At 33.0% G+C, this 19,208-nt stretch overlaps 2 protein-coding genes and 1 pseudogene across 2 annotated transcripts; 2 read left to right on the plus strand and 1 right to left on the minus strand.

Annotated features, from left to right (window-relative positions):
- The first annotated feature begins 3,695 nt into the window (after window positions 1-3,695).
- Window positions 3,696-5,612, plus strand: LOC111391453 (RING-H2 finger protein ATL13-like). The gene has a single exon (XM_023016678.1). The coding sequence runs from the start codon at window positions 3,975-3,977 to the stop codon at window positions 5,478-5,480; it is 1,506 nt and encodes a 501-aa protein (XP_022872446.1). The 5' UTR covers window positions 3,696-3,974; the 3' UTR covers window positions 5,481-5,612.
- A 1,883-nt stretch (window positions 5,613-7,495) lies between these two features.
- On the minus strand, window positions 7,496-9,230 carry LOC111391456 (annotated as a pseudogene).
- Window positions 9,231-11,419: 2,189 nt separating this feature from the next.
- LOC111391442 lies at window positions 11,420-16,339 on the plus strand. The gene is made up of 5 exons (XM_023016668.1): window positions 11,420-11,650; window positions 12,985-13,069; window positions 14,448-14,561; window positions 15,865-15,966; window positions 16,066-16,339. The coding sequence occupies exons 1-5, from the start codon at window positions 11,547-11,549 to the stop codon at window positions 16,108-16,110; spliced, it is 450 nt and encodes a 149-aa protein (XP_022872436.1). The 5' UTR covers window positions 11,420-11,546; the 3' UTR covers window positions 16,111-16,339.
- Window positions 16,340-19,208: the final 2,869 nt, after the last annotated feature.

Consider the following 19,208-nt stretch of genomic DNA (forward strand, 5'->3'; position numbering starts at 1 on the left):
GCTTTTCAATAAAAAAGTTAATATTATTCGAAACATATGAAAATTTATTTATTAATATAATCCGACCAAACATGTATTGCATTGCTCTATATAGGACAAATAAGTTGGCATGTGTTGATGAACAAGTGATTTTATTGATTGTTACTTTTTGTACGTTTATTTACTAAAAGTCAATGAATGTGAACAAATATAATTTAACATCTATCATAGTAGAAGTCGAAGTCACGTGGGACTAAATGGAATAATGTTTGATGAACAAATTTGTTAGCCTTAAATTTGTCTGGAAATTCACTAATTATCAGATCTTACATGCGAGTACTTTTGTTTTTGGGGGACGAGTGAGGGGTGTTGGATATGTATGTCTGATTTGATATACAACACACCTTTGATTAAGGTATTTTTTTTTATTACTTTTCTCGACATATCTTTATCCGTCGTCAAGAAAAATAGTCAAGAAGTCACTTTTAAACCTAACGAAAATCTTTGATAAAAAAGTTGTTTTCGAATTGAATAAAAAGGAAGCGTCGCATCTATTAAAATATTTGTTTTCTACATAATTTTGTATATGGTAATAATATTATTTATTACCAGAACGACAAATACTTGACTCTACATTGCAAAAAAAATTTCTTTTTGTAACCAGTAACATTATTAAATTTTTTTTTATATATATAGCTATTTTGCTAATGACAATAAACTTAAATAAATTAAGAAAATTATAAATATATAAATTGGAATTATAGAACCCTTGAATTATTCCAATGAAATATTTTCTTATAACTCATGTATCAGTATTGGGATTGCATCATTTATAGGGTTCATAGGCTTAAAAGTCAGACATGGAGACTTCTATTCACTTTGAGCAGTGTGCCCTAAACAGTCTGGCTTTCAAAATAAAAACAATTAAGGTAAAGACAAAAGAAAAGTCCAAGTTGATTTTATTTGTTTGTTCATGAAGCTCGATAAAGACAAAAATATGTTTTTATTTTTACAAAATGGAATTTTTTATAGTAAAAAGGAAACTCAATTGGATTTATTTATTTTTAATTAATTTATTGAGAATTACGAAAACACGATATGTTTGCTAATTACTAATTAATACCTAAATTTGTTAGAATTTATACATCTTATACCACTTTCTTATAAGATGTATGGGCGATGCCGATAAGTGGTACCACTTAGATTGTGGGCAATCTTTCATGTGGAGTATGAGCTTAGATCGCGTGAAAAATTTATGACTATTTCTTGAGACATAGTATGTTACACAAAAGTACATGTATTTTTATTGTTCTTATCATACATTTACAATTACCCATCTGGAGGAGTTACTCAATTTGTGTTATGACACGTTAAACACATTGTTGTCAGTTGACCAAGAGAAATGAATTCATGAAAGAGAACGGTGTATGAGTCCTTTAACCTATGGCGCAATTTGGAGGAATAATCAAATTTTCTTCAAGCGCTTGATCCAATTATTTTTAAGAATTCATATGTACTTAGCATTAATATTGTAGATATCTCAATGGAGATAACTACTTGTGCAATTACTTGTTTTTCCGTCCCTATTCAACAAATTAGACACATAAACAATTAATTTGTTAATTTGTTGGAGTCGAACAAATCGGCAAAACTCTCTCAGCGATATTCATCATCTTTGATTCAAATATTTAAAGTTTAATATAAACTTGACTTTCGATCCTCAATATATAGGTTGGTGTAACATTACCCCACATGAAGTCCCCAAGAAAGAAATCAATTTTTTGGTTATTATCACTATAGAGGCTTAGATATAAGGCATGGATCAATTATAATTATGACAAAAGTCAACTATACTATGACTTTTAGCTTCAAATTTTTGGGTATTGATATAATTTTAAAAAAGTTATTATCGCAAAGACATAAAGTGGGAGATCCTTCTTCTATGCGGGTTTTGGTTCCATTGCTGGCTGCTATTTAGTGGCACAAAAAGTCAAGCACAAAGGCAGAGAACCCATGAATATATTGATTTTGCTAATCGAACATCAAAGTTATACATAACGAATTACGTAATATGATATTGAGGAAAAGTTAACTGAATTTTAAACTAACAAATAGTAGAGTAGCATGTGATTTTATGTAACCCATTATATAATCCCTAATATATACGTAGCAAGATCGTGAATATATGCATGAGAAATGCAAAAAAAAATTCACTTCAAGAAGATGGGGTCCACTCAAGAAACACTCACATTGACCTAATTGTTTTTGTCCACTGATCAATTTTAAACTTATTTAAAATTAACTTTCTAAAAAGTGGGTAAAAGTAAGTTACTTTTAAGCTTAACAAAAACATACTTTTGACTAAAGCTTGAAAGTTGCTATTAACTTTCACTTTCTTTTTTAATTTATAGCATATTTAATTGTGTTTGAAAAGCGTTTTCTCTAACTTTTAGTTACTTTTTCCCTGAACTGCTGTGATGTTGAGAACAATAGCTCGAAAAATTATTTCTAAACACGTTCACACATCCTCTAGCCAAGCGTTTTTTGAATCTTGAATTTACTTCTTGTTAAAAACATATTCAAAAACAGCTTTTAAGTGTTGCCCAACATTCGCTAACCTAATATGTCTTGTTTTCAAGAAATTTGTAATCAATTTCGTGAATCCTTTTTATCACTCCGATTAATATGGCTTTCAAGCATTGTCCAACGTCCACTAACCTAACATGTGTCTTGTTTTCAACAAATTTGTAATTGGCTACTTAAATCTTTCTTTATTATTATGTTTAATTCAACATGTCTTGTACCAATAAATTTATAATTGACTACGTCAATATTTTCAATCAATTCGTTTTATACGGCTCTAAATAAGAACCTTGCTACATGTACACAATGATGTACACTTTATCACGTGATATTATCCTATTGGACAGTTTAAATTTCAAAAAGTTTTTTCTTTCAATTGACACTTGACAACAATGCAAGTGTTAATTAAAGTGTCAAAAATCAGTGTACAAATAACAAAATTCTTTAAATAAAGACTTTCTTCAATGTTGAATGGAATTTGAATTAGAATGGGGTAGAAGCATTGTAATAAGAATGGGATCGGAAGGGGAATTTTTTTTTTTTTAAATAATAAACTGAAAAATGACTAAAAATGCAGTGGAAATGGCTGTTTGAGTTCACATTTATTGCGCCCCGTTTGGCCCCCATTCTATCCAAATTCTAATGTGTGGTTGAAAAAGAATGAAAAGTTTTTGATTTGTGTGTAATATTATTTTATAAAAAATTATGTGGTTGAAAATGAGCGAGAGAAAAAGAATAAAAATGAGAATGGGGGCCAAACAGAAAAGTAAATGATTACATTAAAATTAAAATTTAAGTGATATTTATGAAAAGTATGGATAAATAAGTTGATGAAAATTGCAAATCCCACTAATAAATGTATGAATAAAAAATGTATTTGATGAAAAGTTTCACTTACCAATAATTTACTTTTTCAATTAGGCTCCTTAAATGTGCTTTGGGGTTGATGAAATGGGGTTTTGGAAGTCAAACCAAAAAGGCCTTGCATTTGATGAAATCATAAATAGTCACCTTCACAGCATGCAGTAATTATATTTAGAAATAATGAGTGCCATTTTTTGTGCTAATTGGATCCAATAATAATATTGCTGATTTGTAAATTTATTGCTGCAAATTCAAATTTTCAACCCTCTGTGCATCACATTTACTCCTTTCTCCTCTGTAAATTTGACTGCGCAGTTTTTTTTTATTTTTTATTTTTTATTTTTTAATGAACGGGATGCCCCCTTGAGTCTTTACCAAATGGCCGGCTTAAATCTCACTACATTTTTTTTTTTTTGGCACCCTAATTATTTGATAAATTTCTTCTAAGAAAACCAGCCAAGATTGTCTTTTTAGTCAAATGAGACACTGTTGCAACAGATGATATATAAGTATTAAGCTTCAGTGTGGTTGATTTTTCTCAAGAAAATATGGATTTGGCTCTCGAAATCAAAGAGAAAGGGTTTCTTTCTCCATCCCAACAGCCTTACTTTCTCATTCAGCCACCTACACCTCCTTCTTTCAGTGTCGTTCATACAGGTGGGTTCAATTTGAACAACAAGGTGAGTCCAAGTATATTGCTGATTATTATAATCCTTGCCATTATTTTCTTTATTTCTGGTTTGCTTCACCTTCTTGTTAGATTCCTATTGAGACCTCATAATAGGGATCCTAATGAGTTAGAAAATGTGACTGTCCTACAAGGCCAGTTGCAGCAACTCTTTCACTTGCATGATTCTGGTGTTGATCAGTCTTTTATTGACACCCTCCCTGTATTCAATTACAAAGAAATAATAGGAGTGAAGGATCCATTTGATTGTGCTGTTTGTTTGTGTGAATTTGAGGCTGAAGATAAGCTTAGGCTTCTACCCAAGTGCAGTCATGCCTTCCATATGGATTGTATAGATACTTGGCTGTTATCTCACTCCACTTGCCCTCTTTGTAGAGCAAGTTTGATTCCAGACTTTTCGCGAAAAAGCAATTGTTCTCCAGTTGTCCTTGTTCTTGAATCTGGAAGTGAAAGTTCAAGAGAGATTGTTTTGGATAGGGAGGGTGGATTAGACACCAGTAATTCAGTTTCAAGAGTGAATTCTCATTTGAGTGTTCATTGTGATGATGAATTTAAACAATCTCATGAAGATCAATTGCCTAACTCTTGTGAAATTCAATCAAAGGATGACGGCAATCAGAGATTAGTTGTGGGTTCAGGAGGAAAACTTGTCACGGTAAAGCTTGGGAAGTTCAAGAATGTTGAAGGTCGAGGTGAAGGTGAAGGTGAAGGTGAAGGTAGTAGTGATAGTAGTGCTGATGCAAGAAGGTGCTCCTCCATGGGGTCTTTTGCTTATGTAATGGATGAAAATTTATCGTTGCAAGTTTCCATTAGAACCCCTATGAAGAAAAAATCGAGCAAGAAACCTAATTTGCCATTGACACCAGGTCATAGGCTAGCATTGTCTGAATGTGGATGTGATTCAAGAAGAGAATTTGGTGGTTTTGAAGAATTTAGGATTGGTGAAATTCAAGTAGATGGCAATGATAGTAGTATCACCAGTGGCAATGACAGAAAGGCCTTTGGGAAAAGCAAGAGGGAAAGCTTTTCAGTGTCAAAGATTTGGCTAAGGGGAAAAAAGGATAGGCCTAATGCAGCCACAGTCGACTCATCTAGGCGCGCGTTTTCATTCCGGTTTCCAGGGAACCAGAACATGATGGCTACTGACGAGCTGAAGCCCAAAAACGATGTTCATGGTGCTAGGAGGATGATATCTGAACTCGACACCAGTAGGTGGGGAGAAATTGAATTGGGTTGCCATATTGACCAGAGATGTAACATCTTGGATTCTCAAGAAAATTCTCCATCTTTTGCAAGGAGAACTCTTCTTTGGTTAATGGGAAGACAAAACAAGGTTGTTAACTCATCTTTTCCATCCAATGTTTAATTTTTTGTTTTCCATCTTGGTACATTTTATTTTGTAGATTAAAGGATACAAAGACTTCATTATGAAGAAAATCAAAAACAAATTCAAAATGTTTGTTATTTTGAGTGAATGAGATGATCATCTTTTCCGAAATTATCATGATTCATTCTTTATTTTCCACGTCTTAGTGTTTCCTTGTAGGATTCAGTTGTTTTGAATTTCTTGTGTCTTGAATGTCGAAGACATAATTTAAATAAGTTAATCCTCTTTTTAGTCGCTTGAGTTTGTAGATAAGATGGTTAAGTATGATATGCAAAGTCAAAAGATCTTAGTTCAAATTTCAATACCACGTGTTTATAATGATACGCATAAGAAAGCATGATTCAGTATAATAACATAATTAATCACTATAACAATGATGACCTAAATGTTTCATTACTTTGTATCATCATTGGTAGATATCGATTACTTCCTTCAATATATATATATATATATATACACACACACACACACATGTTTGTGTTGTTGGGATATAATGACTTAAAGACAACGAACTTCAATTTTCCCATGTTACATGCCATGTGAACACTTAAATTTTTTAGTCACAACCATTATAAATTTTGTTTTTGGCATTTATTTGTGACCTGTCTGCACAACTGGCATTGTCTAACATGTTCAAAACATTAAAATTTTCATTATTCTTTGCATTATTTTTTCCCCTTCAATGTAATTTACATATGGCGTATGATGAAATTTGACAAAAAAAAATGCCAAGTCAATCTTCCATTTTTAAGACGAATAAAGTCATTCAACTCCAACAGTACTTAGCACCAATCTAACAATCAATTAATTGATTACACATCTTAAAGATAACTTAAATCTTTTCATTTGAGATATCCAATTATTTAAGAACACTGAATGGATAGTTAGACTGGTGCTCAGCATTACTCGTTTAAGACCTCCAATGCATATTTGAAGTCGTAGTAAGATGATCTCAATAGATCTTCGAAGTGATTGACCAAAAAGGACGAGATTCAAATTCAGAACCCCATTTTCTTGACGTAAAACTGTAACGAGGGATTCATTTAAAATTTCTTAAAGTTTTTGAGAAAAATTGCAGAAAATTGCCAAACATTTGCATATGATTGATGGTATTTCTTTATGTGGATATGAGTCAGTAGAATTGATTGGACACAGAGAGACATTAATGGCTAATGTTATTACAATCACGGGTGACCGTTGAGGGCTGCTGTCTGCTGTTACATATATGACCTAACCCTACATCTTATACTCGCCCCAATTTAACATCTCTCGATAAGTGCTAGTTTAATCTTAAAATATAACTTTTTTTGGCCCGACGGTTTCTAGATTTGAATAGAGGTGTAAACCGAGCTGCATACTTTTATAGTCGAGCTCGACCAATGAATTATGAGGCTGGTTATGTAGGGAGGCATGCTTTTACGTGCTAAGCCATCTAGAGTTCGATGCCTCTAAATTTGAGTCACTTATAGTATGAACCAAAAAAATCTGAATATTACTAATATCTGCGATGGTACCACAAATGACGCTATCGAGGTAAATATGTACCATATCTTGATTTTTGATGTCCTATTTTATAGGTTGGACCAACTATAAATACAACAACTATAGATACACAATTAGATACCAAGTACTCGTAATAAAGTTTTTCAAAGTTAACAGCTAGACCATGATGTAATGGGCATTATTAGGTCCTCCAACATAACTCCCCACGCCTTCCAACAATTGGAAATAGATTCGTGCCCCGAATTTAGCCTTGAAAATTCATAGGTGGAATATCAGTTGCCATTGATCGACCGTGATGCTCCCCAAATTGAATTATGATAATGGAAACAAATCTATAGTTGGCTTTCAAAACGATGATGCCCATATAAGACAATTCAGCGAAAGAGTTAGACCTTGATAAAACTTATGATCCTTCTTGATTTGAGGAAGATGAATGAATACATAATTGCCTGAGGGGGTCGAGATGGTTTGGTAAAGGAAAGTTGTTTGGAAAGTGCGAACAGAAGTTCAAGACCTCCATGTACTTTGAAAAATGAAGGAGACGTGTGAAATCATAGTAGGCTCAAAGTTCTTGCTATCTTTAAGGATAAAAAGCAAGCATACATAGCCAGAAGCCCACTGCCTACAAACCTATCAAGCTTCATCTTTTTATTCAGAAGAATCACAAGAGCCCATAGCAAGCCCATTATCAAAAACCCAATAGTCTCAAAAACCGAATCCTCTGCGTGGATTGTACAAGAACCTGGATGTGCGGCCCAAGTTGAGAAAGTCAGTGATAAGCCCAAGCCCACAAGTGTGTTGAATATGGGCCCAGCATAGCAACCAGATATGGCTAATTGGGCTCCACGTGGCCCACCGTTCTTGGCCAGTGATACATTGGAAACCAAGTCACCAAGAGAATTTCCCCATGTCAAGACCGTTAGCCCCAGAATGGAATGATTGATGCCTAGTATCAGACCAATTGAAACCAATAGGGAAATCAATTCTTGGGCCAAAATATATGTCCAAAGTATGCTCATCAAGAATCCTAATGCAAGCCATAAGAATAAACATTTTCTTGGAGGACTTAGCCTAGCAGTAGTGTAAAATGCAAGAATCCCTAAAGCAATTCCAATTGACGATCCCACAATTGCATAAATCAGAATTTGTTGTTTTGATGTGTTAAATCCCCAAAAGAGGGAAAATAGAAGAGGATCTAATGTTATTGAAACAACTGCAAAATGGCTTAGACCATTTCTCTTGCGAAACTAGTGGAATTGTTAATCTTCTTGGCAAGTAAAATGGCAACTCAAGAATGTACGAAAGAGTTTTACCTTTGTGATCAGTTAAAATATGGCTCTCATTAGCCATGAATAGTAATAAAGGCGCGTTCGAGTGGGATGATCCGTTGGGATTTTCTTTGGGAAAGTTCGTGGTTAAAGGTAAAAGTGCTGATGGAGATTCATCTGAGTTTTCTGCTAGATTTTCCTCCTTAGGACACATGAAAACGACGAACACATATATCAAGTACAAAGAAAGGAGAGAAAGAGCACCCCACAGATTGATTTTGCCCATAATGAGAATCCCTAGTAGACAAGAAAGGCAAAAGAGTAAGAACACAACATTTGTAACGAAACTAGACCTACTGATTTTTCTGCCATGTTTGCTGACAGAAATGTTTATAATTCCAACGACAACGCTAGATACGAAGAATTCACCACCCAATATGCTATTTAGGCCTATATCTCTTGTGCCTTCGCTCGAAAAGGAAATTATACTAGAAAGAACGTCTGGTGCTCCATTTCCTAGAGAAAGAAGGGTGATTCCAGCCAAAGTTGGGGAAAGTTTAAGAATATCGGATAAGCCCTCGAGTGAAGAGCAGAAGTAATTGCTTGCTGTATCACCTAGTAAATAGAATAGGATTACAAGCCAAAAGGCAAGTGAAGCCTGGCTAAATTTGCAATAGAAGATCTGTAGATAGGGAATGTAGCCTCTTGGTTGGCATTCTTTGTGGGATTTAACATAGTAACATTTTTCTTGCTTGACAGTGTATTCTTGAAGCCCGTTGCAGCCAATATCGTCGTCAATTGTATTGTAAATAGGGTGATTCAACCATCTTTGGTTGTTTGAATTACTAGAATTTGAAGTGGGGAATTGTGATATGAAACAAAAGAGGAGAAGAAGAAATACTAGGTTTAGAAGGATACTAAGCGATTTGGTTTCATACATGAACCGGAGCCCTGCCATTTAGCAGAAAACTGAAAAGGGGGAGGAAAAAATGGATATATTCTATCGTCCATCCAATATTAAATAAATATGCATAATGTTACAAGAGTCTAACAATATGATAACATTAAAAGAACTGCAGAATTGATGAGTGTGTGGAACGTAATCATATTATAAACTTATCCTCTCGACCATTAAAAAAAATTGTATTCTCCTCTGTAGGAAAACCTGCAACGGCAAGCTATAACTATGTTTGCGCTTAGCTCATTCTCTGATTTCCTTCTCATTTATTATTACTCTCTTAAATAGGAAAAACTAGACTGAGAATCATAGTTCTAGTTTATGGTTCAAGGTTTTTAACAATAGGGATCAGTTTGTGATGTGTATTTACGTTTGGAGTTGTCATTTTTGGCACATTCAGTTTGGATCAAGAAAAGACTTCCCCCAGTTGGGAATAGGCATTGTCCTAGTTGTGCCCAAGAGATGAGGATGAGAACTGACAAAAAAGGTAGAAATAGCTGACTACAAGGCAAGTAAATGTTTTAGCCTTGACAAGGAGGTAATAATGTGCATGGTTCCGAACAAACTTCTCAACAAGAAACAAAAACCAAATTGATTGGACGTTGTACAACTTGAGCAATCCTAAACTAAAAAGGAGTCAATGATCCGGGGGAGGTCAAATTCCAAACCCTTTTTCTTGAATAAAAAATTGAGGTATTTTGGAACACATATAGATAGCAGTCTTGTGTGGTTAAAAGTAAGTTAAAACAACTCAAACTCATTTTTAGTTCCACTAATAAAGTCGTTGTTAGTTAAAAGGGGAGGAGAGAGGGTAGCCTTGGGGGTACACTTAGCTCTTTATTTTTGTTTAGGTTCTTGAAATTCTCATTCGCTCTTTTTAACGTGACGCATAGTAGATGAATGGGTTCTATAAAGAATTCTAACTCCACAAAACAACGCATTATCTTATGATAAGGTAGCAATTGGAAAACTAGCAAAGTATAATAGTTGACCTACAAAATAAAATTAGAAAATGGGATTCTTGACCATAGCTAACAGACTTGCGATATGGATTAGTTAAGGGGGGAAAATGTTATATTTTATATTCTTATTATTCACAACGTGGATAAAGTATGAGACATATTCTCAACATCAAAACAAGTGAAACATGTTTTTTCATCTCGTAATCATCTCAATCTGTTGGTCGACCACCACAAGGTATGACCATGGAAGTAATTAGAAAGAAAACTATCAATTCGATAGTTTTCCAAGAATGTTGAGCTAAGCCAAAATACTCTTCAGGAGTTATCTATTTAACTACATCCTCCTTGACATCATTGTATCCATGTTGTGAAACCACACATCTTTCAAATATGTAGTGTGACTCTTCTGAGAAATAACTTCACGTTTAGTCGAAAATCATAAAGCGCAACCTTTAATCCTAATCTTATTTTTCATCATTAATAAACAGTAAAGAGGACGCAATACAAATAGTAAAGATGTCCTATTTGCATTCTATGAATACCATGGCAATCGTTTTTGCTTAGAAGCAGAAAATAAAGCAATTTGCGAAAGGCTTAAGATTATATTTTCACCTTGGTTACAGTCATGTTTGGACAGAAGCTGACTCACTTATCTCAATTAAGCTGGTAAATTAATTAAATACCAACTTTAAGAAATCCTGGATAAGGCAATTGGAACTTTAATGGATTTTTTTGAACTTGTAGTTAAAAAAAAAAAAAAAAAAAAAAAAAGAAAAAAAAATTTTTTTTTTCTTTTTTTTTTTTTTTTTTTAAAAATTAAAATTTAAAAAAAAAAAAAAAATAATTTTTTTTTTCGTTTTTTTTTTTTTTTTTTTAAAAATTAAAATTTAAAAAAAAAAAAAAAATAATTTTTTTTTTCGTTTTTTTTTTTTTTTTTTTAAAAATTAAAATTTAAAAAAAAAAAAAAAATAATTTTTTTTTTCGTTTTTTTTTTTTTTTTTTTAAAAATTAAAATTTAAAAAAAAAAAAAAAATAATTTTTTTTTTCGTTTTTTTTTTTTTTTTTTTAAAAATTAAAATTTAAAAAAAAAAAAAAAAAAAAAAACGTAAAAAGTAATTATTATTATTTTTTTTTTAAGAATGTACAGTTGAAGATGAAAAAAAAAGAAGAAGGTATTTTTGATAAAATCTATTTCAAACGAGAGCTGGTCAACTATACCTTCCAATAGTAGCGTGGAATCCCTCGCAGACACAAAAATCCGCTACAGTTTAAGTGGATAGAAAGGTACCCCGCAGATCCCAATAGTTAAGGCTTCCATTAATCAACACTTGGTTAGGAGAATTCTGTAGAGATAATGACAATGGCGTCTTCTTCAGCATTGCTTATTTTTAATAAAGGCCTCTTGCTTTCCACGCGGCAATTATCTTCTTCGAATTTTCATTCTTCTTCTGTTTTTATGTAAGTTTTCGAATTACTCAGTTGTTGGATTTCTTCTGTTTCTTGATTTTGTTTTATTTTTTACGTCTTTGCAGTTTTGTAGGTAAATTGTAAGCTCTGCTGGGCATGAAATCTTCATAATCAGTCAATTAGGGACACAGCTGTGATTTTTGTATTTTCCTTTCTAATTGAGAAAAGAAAGGGTATTTACTGGGAGTTTGGGTTCTTTTTTGAATTCTGAATATGTAGAAATTTTTCTTTTTTTTTCTTTGATTGGGGTGGGTAATTACAATTTATTTCAAGATTTCAGAATTAACTTGCATAAGTAATGATGAAATTGTGGATTCTCTTTAAGAGTTGAGAATAAAGGCTTAACTCTTCACTAAACTTGCATTTAGCTTCCTCTTGAAGGACTATGAGTATCAAGTAAAGGGTTTCTTCGCTCAATTCGTGGTATCGCACACCTGTCGAACATCGACACTTCTCGAACACTTATCATGATATTTTTATTTCTCTATCAGAAATATTATAAAATTTTAATTCAAAGTAAATATTAAATAACAAATAGTTAATCATAATTATAAGCTATCAATAAGAAAAGTTAATAATAAGTATAAAACTAAATTTATATTATGTATATGAAGAATTTATAGAATTTAATCAAGGAGCTGCGACATATCGTGTCGATACTTTTTTGAAAAATTTCGTTGACGTATCCGACCTCTCACATGTCTGTGTAGGTGTATGATAGGTCCTAGGAGATTAATATACTTTCCTATGCGTGTTTGTTAGTTGAAGAACTGAAATTTCTAATATTTAAAATGAAGAGTAAGGGCTGTCAAAATAAAACATTGTGATCTAGCATTTTGGAGTGAATTTATTGCACTGTATAAGAAGGGAATTTCTCAAAGTTCTTGGGTGCAAAGAACTCGCTTTTACAAGAATGTCTCTCTTGAATTTTTAACATGGTGCAGAACATGTCTTGTTGTTAAGAGTGACAGAGTTTTGCTGAAATCTCAAATGGGCGATCAGGTCTGAGAGGAATGGTGGCATCTTGATTTCTCGATTTGAATAAACTTGTTTTTGTATTTATAAAACTTAAGGAATCATATCAATATCCATTTCTGGAATTTTAGACCATAATCATGCTTTTTAGGATTTTACATGCTTTTTCTTACTCTTTTAGTCAAGATTCCATCGATTCATTTGTAAGAGTTTGTTTCTATCTATATTGTTCTGTAAGCTCATGTAATGCAAAGTATAAGTACAGAATATTATAAGTGTGTAAATTGCTTTATTCAATTAATATTCCAACTTCTCTCTAACTCTGCTCTTCATTTTTTATTTTTTTTCAGATGGGGATCAAAAAGAAACCAAGATGTGAGATTGATATCTCAAAGAACAAAAAGTCAGGAAATTCGAGTCTTAGCAAATCCAAATGTATGCATCACTCAAGGCTTCCACATGAATAACATTATATTGGTTTGAATGTGCTCAAAGATGTTTTAGGTATGTGATTAGTGATATTTGACTATCGTGTACGTAGTCACAGTTAGAATCGATTACTTAAAAACACGCTCCATTTAGTTCTAGACTAGTGATGTTATCTCTATGTAAAATAAGAAATTATTTTCATGATGTGAACGCACAATTCTCTCTTTGCCAAAAATACCCATCCACAATCTTGAATAGAAACAGAAAAAGATTTTTGGACCTGGGAAAACATTATCGACTATTCTCTTCTAATTTTCATTGATCGGATTGGTGGCAAGGTAAGTCTCGTGATCACAAAATGTCACTGTGCAGCGTGCACAAACTAGCTCATGAGCTCATAGACATATGGTCCGTCCGCAATGCATATTGGCCTCTTTCCTATTTGTGTTGTAACCTCTGATTCTGTACTTTTCTACTATTTTAAACTATTGAAAGTTGTTTCCTATGCAAAAGCAGATGGTGTTTTAATTAAATTTTAGTGCTTAAGGAAATGTTTGTAGACATAAATATGCACTAGAAGTAAAATGATTACATTGTTCAAATGTCTGCTATCACCGCAGTAGCTTAGAATGGAGATTTTCTGCTACTTCCAGCACTTCAATATTTTAAATTGTCAGATAGTGCTGTTAAAATAGTTTTATGTAAGTTGTCTTGCTCCAATTTTTGGGTATTCCACCGCGGAAGAATTACTATTTTCTAATTATAAAATCTTATTTCCTTCTTTCATTATTTCTTCTACTTTATTTTATAATTGTGTAATGGGTGATCTAAGTATTTTATTATTGTTTTTTCTTTTTCACTGTCCAATTGTTTCCCATTCAAAGGCTGCTGTTATATTATCATATAGACTTTTATCTTGTATAGAAGATATATGCTATAGTTTTTTCTTACGATGTAGCTATTGCCTTGCTTCATGTATTGACAAATTTGATTGCAAATGAAGAAACCGCTTATTTAAAGTTTTAGCAGCATTTACCTAATTAGTTTGGACTTCATTCTTTCTAAATAAGGTCGTGCAGATTATAAATTAACCATTCTGATATGAATATTCCGCTGAAAACCTGGAAAGTGCTACCTCGAACTATTTGTTTGTTGTGAAATTTAATTATGGTAAATATGTTTTCTTCACTGTTGGCCAAAGATAATTTTACTATATTTCTAAGCTATCAGCATAAACTCAACACGTGTTAATGTGTGGGTAGTCTTTGTTTGTTGACTTTTTATAATTGGGTACTTCATCACTCCTTCAGCATTCGTTCTGCAAAAATCTTTTGTATGCATTTCTCTTCCATTAACAAAGGCATCCTTCTTTTATTTTAAATAGGTATCTCCAGATAGAAGAAATTCAAACAAAGAAGTGATCATGGTTGATCCCTTGGAAGCCAAGCGATTAGCTGCAAAACAAATGGAAAAAATTAAAGCTAAAGATAAATTCAAAGTAAGGTGGATTTATGTTTTCGTTATTATGTTGTTGCACTTTGTGGAACTTTTAAATGACAAGAAAAGTGATGCCGTAATGAATCTAAGCCCCCTTTTGGCCCCAAATATTTCAAATTATAATGGGTGGAATAGTATTTTTTTGGAGAATGGGTTGTTGAAAAAGAAGGAAAATGTTTCGATTTACGTGTAATATTATTCTATGGAAAATTATGTGGTTGAAAATAGGAGAAAGAAAAATAAAATTTAATTTAATGGTGGTCAAACGGGGTCTAAAGGACTTGACTTCCATTAAAAAGCCTTGTCATTATCATATCATGAACATGATTGCTGACTTATTTGTATCTATTCAAACAAACATGACGTTTCCCTAAGTTGCAGAGATATTCTTGGAATTTGGTATTGTTGCTTCTCTTATGATTTCATAATTTGTGAAAAGATGGCATCTTTCTCCCCACTCAATTCCTAATTTGAGATTGAACCACTAAATTATACGCAACTCAAACTAACTGCTTTTTTAATGTAAGCATCTGATTAATTTTAGCTAATCTAGAAAGAAAGTTCAAAAAATGGAAAAATGACAATAACCTTTGGATCTTTCAGTTATATAGCAATACATTGTCCGTTCCATACTCTTTCGACAGTCTTGTGATATTGTGCTGTAATATTCTTTGGCAGACCTTCCTGGTTTTGGTGTTCTCTCGATACATTGAAATTCAATTGTCAACACCCTATGCTTATTGATTTACCTCGACTGGACTTGACTTAGGTAGTTTTAAAATGAGAAATTTACCAACCCCTTCTACAGCCACCTCTCTGTTCCTCTGGCTCTGCCAACATGTAATTTTTGGAGTTTGAACCAAGTTAATATGGTTAGATACTGGGTTATCATCACTATGAAGGGAAACAGGTGGTGCATCTTTTCAGTTTTCACTGTAAATTTATGAACTTTTTTGGGTCCATGACAGAGAGAGCATGCATTTGATGATATGGATTAGATAGTACCAGACTATAATGAAAAAGATAAAGAATCAGAAATTTCGTTGATTATAATGCCGTGTCCCTCTTTTATATTGAATACCAAACATGCCTGTAATTGTTAGTGGGACTCTCACCCTGATAATTATACTGGCCCCTTCTAAATTCACTCTTTAGGTATTCATATTAAAGCTGTGGAGCGATTACGTGCAAATGTTACACTGTCCTATTATTTCTTCATGAGGGAGGACCTGAGACAATATTGAGAATATGCATAGGATAAATTTTACATTCCATGATCTCTGGCTTACTTATTGCTGCTACAGAAACGACGTCAAATTGAAGCAATTAATGGTGCATGGGCTATGATTGGCCTTACAGCAGGATTAGTCATTGAAGGCCACACTGGAAACACCATTTTGGCTCAGGTAAATTTACTACAAAGGTTATAAACTGAAAGTTATTATGCAGTTTTGGTGAAGTTTAACAAGTTACCGTCTTTGCTTTTTATTTTTTAATTGTGACAGCTGGCTGGATACTGGACTGCTTTTATTGGTTTTTTCGTGAGATAGGCTTTAGTGCAGAGCTTAGGCAACTGTGGAATTTTACTGAATGATTCATTGATATTGGAATCGTAAGATGTTTAAGATTAGCTTCATTCATCTCGAATTACTGCACTGATTTGGTTTTTCATTTTGCTTTCTTCAACGAACTTGTGTTATAGTGCAAAATCGATGTAATCTGACTGTTAACATCTTTAATGACGATATTTTATGATAATATAATGCCCTTGAATGAATATGCCAGGAAGCATTACGAGCATAATAATTAGTACATGTTTGGTATGCAGTTTAGATAAAATTAGACAATATAAGAACAAGATTTTAGCTAGTATTAGATACTATGTGAACTTGGGTATCACTACCTGCTACTATGCATTTGTTGTGTCAAGTAGATCTCGACAAGACAATAGATAAATACGTTCCAAACCCCTCTTCTTTTAATCAAGTCTAGTCCAACATACTGAGCATGCTATTTGTTCTCATTTTTGTTAAATTTTGATTGATTGGATTTTAATATATTTTGAAAAATTCTGATCAGTCCATTTCCCATTCTAAGATAAGATCAATTTGTTTGTTTACTCTCAAGTGATTTATCATTGTAGTCTTCCCTTGTAATTCCGTTTCTTTTTGCTTTTAGTTTTCTCAAATATTTACCTATTGGTATAACCTAGAGAATAAGATACAGAAAGAGAGAAATGAAACTCTTGTATGTAATTTATTGAGGATTAAAGTTCCAAATTTATAGATTAAAATTAGGGTTGCAGGGTATGATGTTCATTCAAAAATAATTATTAATTTACACCAGCCCTTGAATAACTATCTACATAACAGTTGTCTTGTTGAAATCCTTGCACGAGAAAAAAAAACTATTGGGAAATAACTATCAAATTAAGTAAATAGAGTAAACTAATTGTAAAAGAATTTGGAGTATCAAGATATTGCCTCATTAAATTTGTATAAATTTATGTTTTTTCGAGAGCAATAATATATTATTTTTATAAATATTAATAAATAAGAAATTCAGCTCTTCAAGAGCAGCAAACTAATATTCGTTAAAAATATTGATTTAAAGGTTTGCTTGATGTTGAATAATATCTGAGTAATGCTATGATATGTCAGCACGGAACTTTTTTTTTTCTTTTTTAATTCCCAGCCCAGCCAATAGCCCATTAGCCCAATCAACACATACACCCACATCTAATTACAACCCATAATCCATTCCCCAATCCCACTGACCTTGATTGCGAAGGGTTTTTTTTTTTTTTTCCTTCGTAATATTGTTTTATATCTTATCATCATTAAATTCATGACAAAAAATTCAACGTTCGATTTCGATAAAATTGTGCCAGCACCAAACAAAAAAGTTGGCTCTGCCTCTGACCGTGATTACAACCTCAATTTAGGTGGCAATAAATGATAAGTTAAATAAAAATTGAAATTAAATAAGTTATTTAATTCTACTTGTCAATTAATGCTACGTTAGCGTCACCTAAACTGGAGTTGCAATCCAATGGGACTAAATAGCATTACTCATAATATATCTCTAATATCAATTAATATATTGATGATGAAATGACCATAGAGATTAAAATAACAAGTTGCACATGAGTCGTTCACCTTAATTTTAATGAAAGAAGTACTTGCGTGCCATTTTCACATTTATTGGGCAAATACATCATTGAAAATATGCTATTACTTTCTTGATTTTGCGATGTGTGAAAGTGGGCCAGATCCATGGACTACAGCGATAGGTTTCATTGTTGTATTCTTAGTGCTTTCTTGTTTGTCCACGACTGTGCTAACAAAAGTTGCTCATTTTGAAAAAAAGTAATTTTAAAAATTGTTTTTGACAAAAACAGGTAATTCGAAAGTTATTTCAGCTTACTTTAAGGCAGCCAAACATGAGCAATTTTAGTTAAATGGACTAATCTTAGTTCGTTGTAAGATTGTGTGTACGACAACACAATGAGCAAAATAACAATGATCTCGTGCGATATTTTATGGCATTTGTCGAGTTAAAATATCACATCAACAATTACAAGTATGAACTAGGGCTTTAAGTGAAAATAACAAACACGTATTTAATGAAGTAAATTCAGCAAATGTATGAAAAGTAATACCTAGTAGTTCGTACCATAAATGATCTCAATAATGTCTTTGCAACTAAGCGTTGTCCAAAATAACAATTGTCAATTAAGAAACTTCAAAAGGCATAATCATCATGTTACCAAGATTAGCACACAGTTGATTTTTTTGGTCGTTGAACTAAAAAAAAAAATAAATAAAAATAAATAAATAAAAAAAGGTTGAACCCCAACCTTAAGGGCCCCCACTGACCCTGCCCTGGGCCATCGTGGAGGAGGTAAATCACAGGATGTGCCTCCCAGGAGCCAGGGTGGAGAGCATATGGATAGGCCAAGGCTGTTAACCCATATGGTAACTCCCACTTGCAACAAAGTCAATTCCACCTTGCGGGGAATCGAACTCTGCACACTGCCGCGCTGAACCCTATCCGCCCTTCCCTTTGCTATTGGGAGATATGCCCTGGGAGCTAAAAAAAAATAAAAAATAAAAAAAAAATAACCTAGCTCTTGAAGTTGATGGACTCTCAACAAAAAGGTTACATCAAGGCTGCAACTCTATCATAAAGATTAAATACCATATTCTTTACCTTTTCAAGTGGGATAAACTTTATCATGTAGCCTTTCTATCTCAAGATGATAAGGGTTTGAATTATTGTAGCTTGTCTTTCCCCAGTTTTGAAATATAGGAATAGGTACATGAATAGACTTGTTAGTTATCTTGTTTTAAAAATTAAATGAGTACGCTATATTAAATGAAATTTTGTTTAACGATGGCAACGAGACAGGTTCGGACAGGGCAACCGCCTCCACCCCCACCCCATCGGGTAAGTTCTCACCCTGTACCCACATTGTTATCCATTTAAGGCGAGCCGAGGCCCTTGCCCAGTTTAATACCCATTTAATTTTTATTTTTTTTTAAGATTTTGGTAATTCATTTTATAGGCAAGACGGGACAGGATGGGATGGGGCCCTTGTTACCCGTACTTGCCCCCATCCCCAACCCGAATACCCAATTAAGAGCGG

The sequence above is a fragment of the Olea europaea genome, unplaced genomic scaffold, assembly GCF_002742605.1.
Source record: "Olea europaea var. sylvestris unplaced genomic scaffold, O_europaea_v1 scaffold793, whole genome shotgun sequence".
Taxonomy (NCBI): domain Eukaryota; kingdom Viridiplantae; phylum Streptophyta; class Magnoliopsida; order Lamiales; family Oleaceae; genus Olea; species Olea europaea.

Excerpts from the sequence above, each read along its gene's own strand:
- LOC111391442 (XM_023016668.1), top strand. The coding sequence starts at position 11,547 with ATGACAATGGCGTCTTCTTCAGCATTGCTTATTTTTAATAAAGGCCTC. Across the intron at positions 13,070-14,447 it reads GAGTCTTAGCAAATCCAAAT|GTATCTCCAGATAGAAGAAA; the intron begins GTATGCATCACT and ends TATTTTAAATAG. Across the intron at positions 14,562-15,864 it reads AAGCTAAAGATAAATTCAAA|AAACGACGTCAAATTGAAGC; the intron begins GTAAGGTGGATT and ends TTGCTGCTACAG.
- LOC111391453 (XM_023016678.1), top strand. The coding sequence starts at position 3,975 with ATGGATTTGGCTCTCGAAATCAAAGAGAAAGGGTTTCTTTCTCCATCC.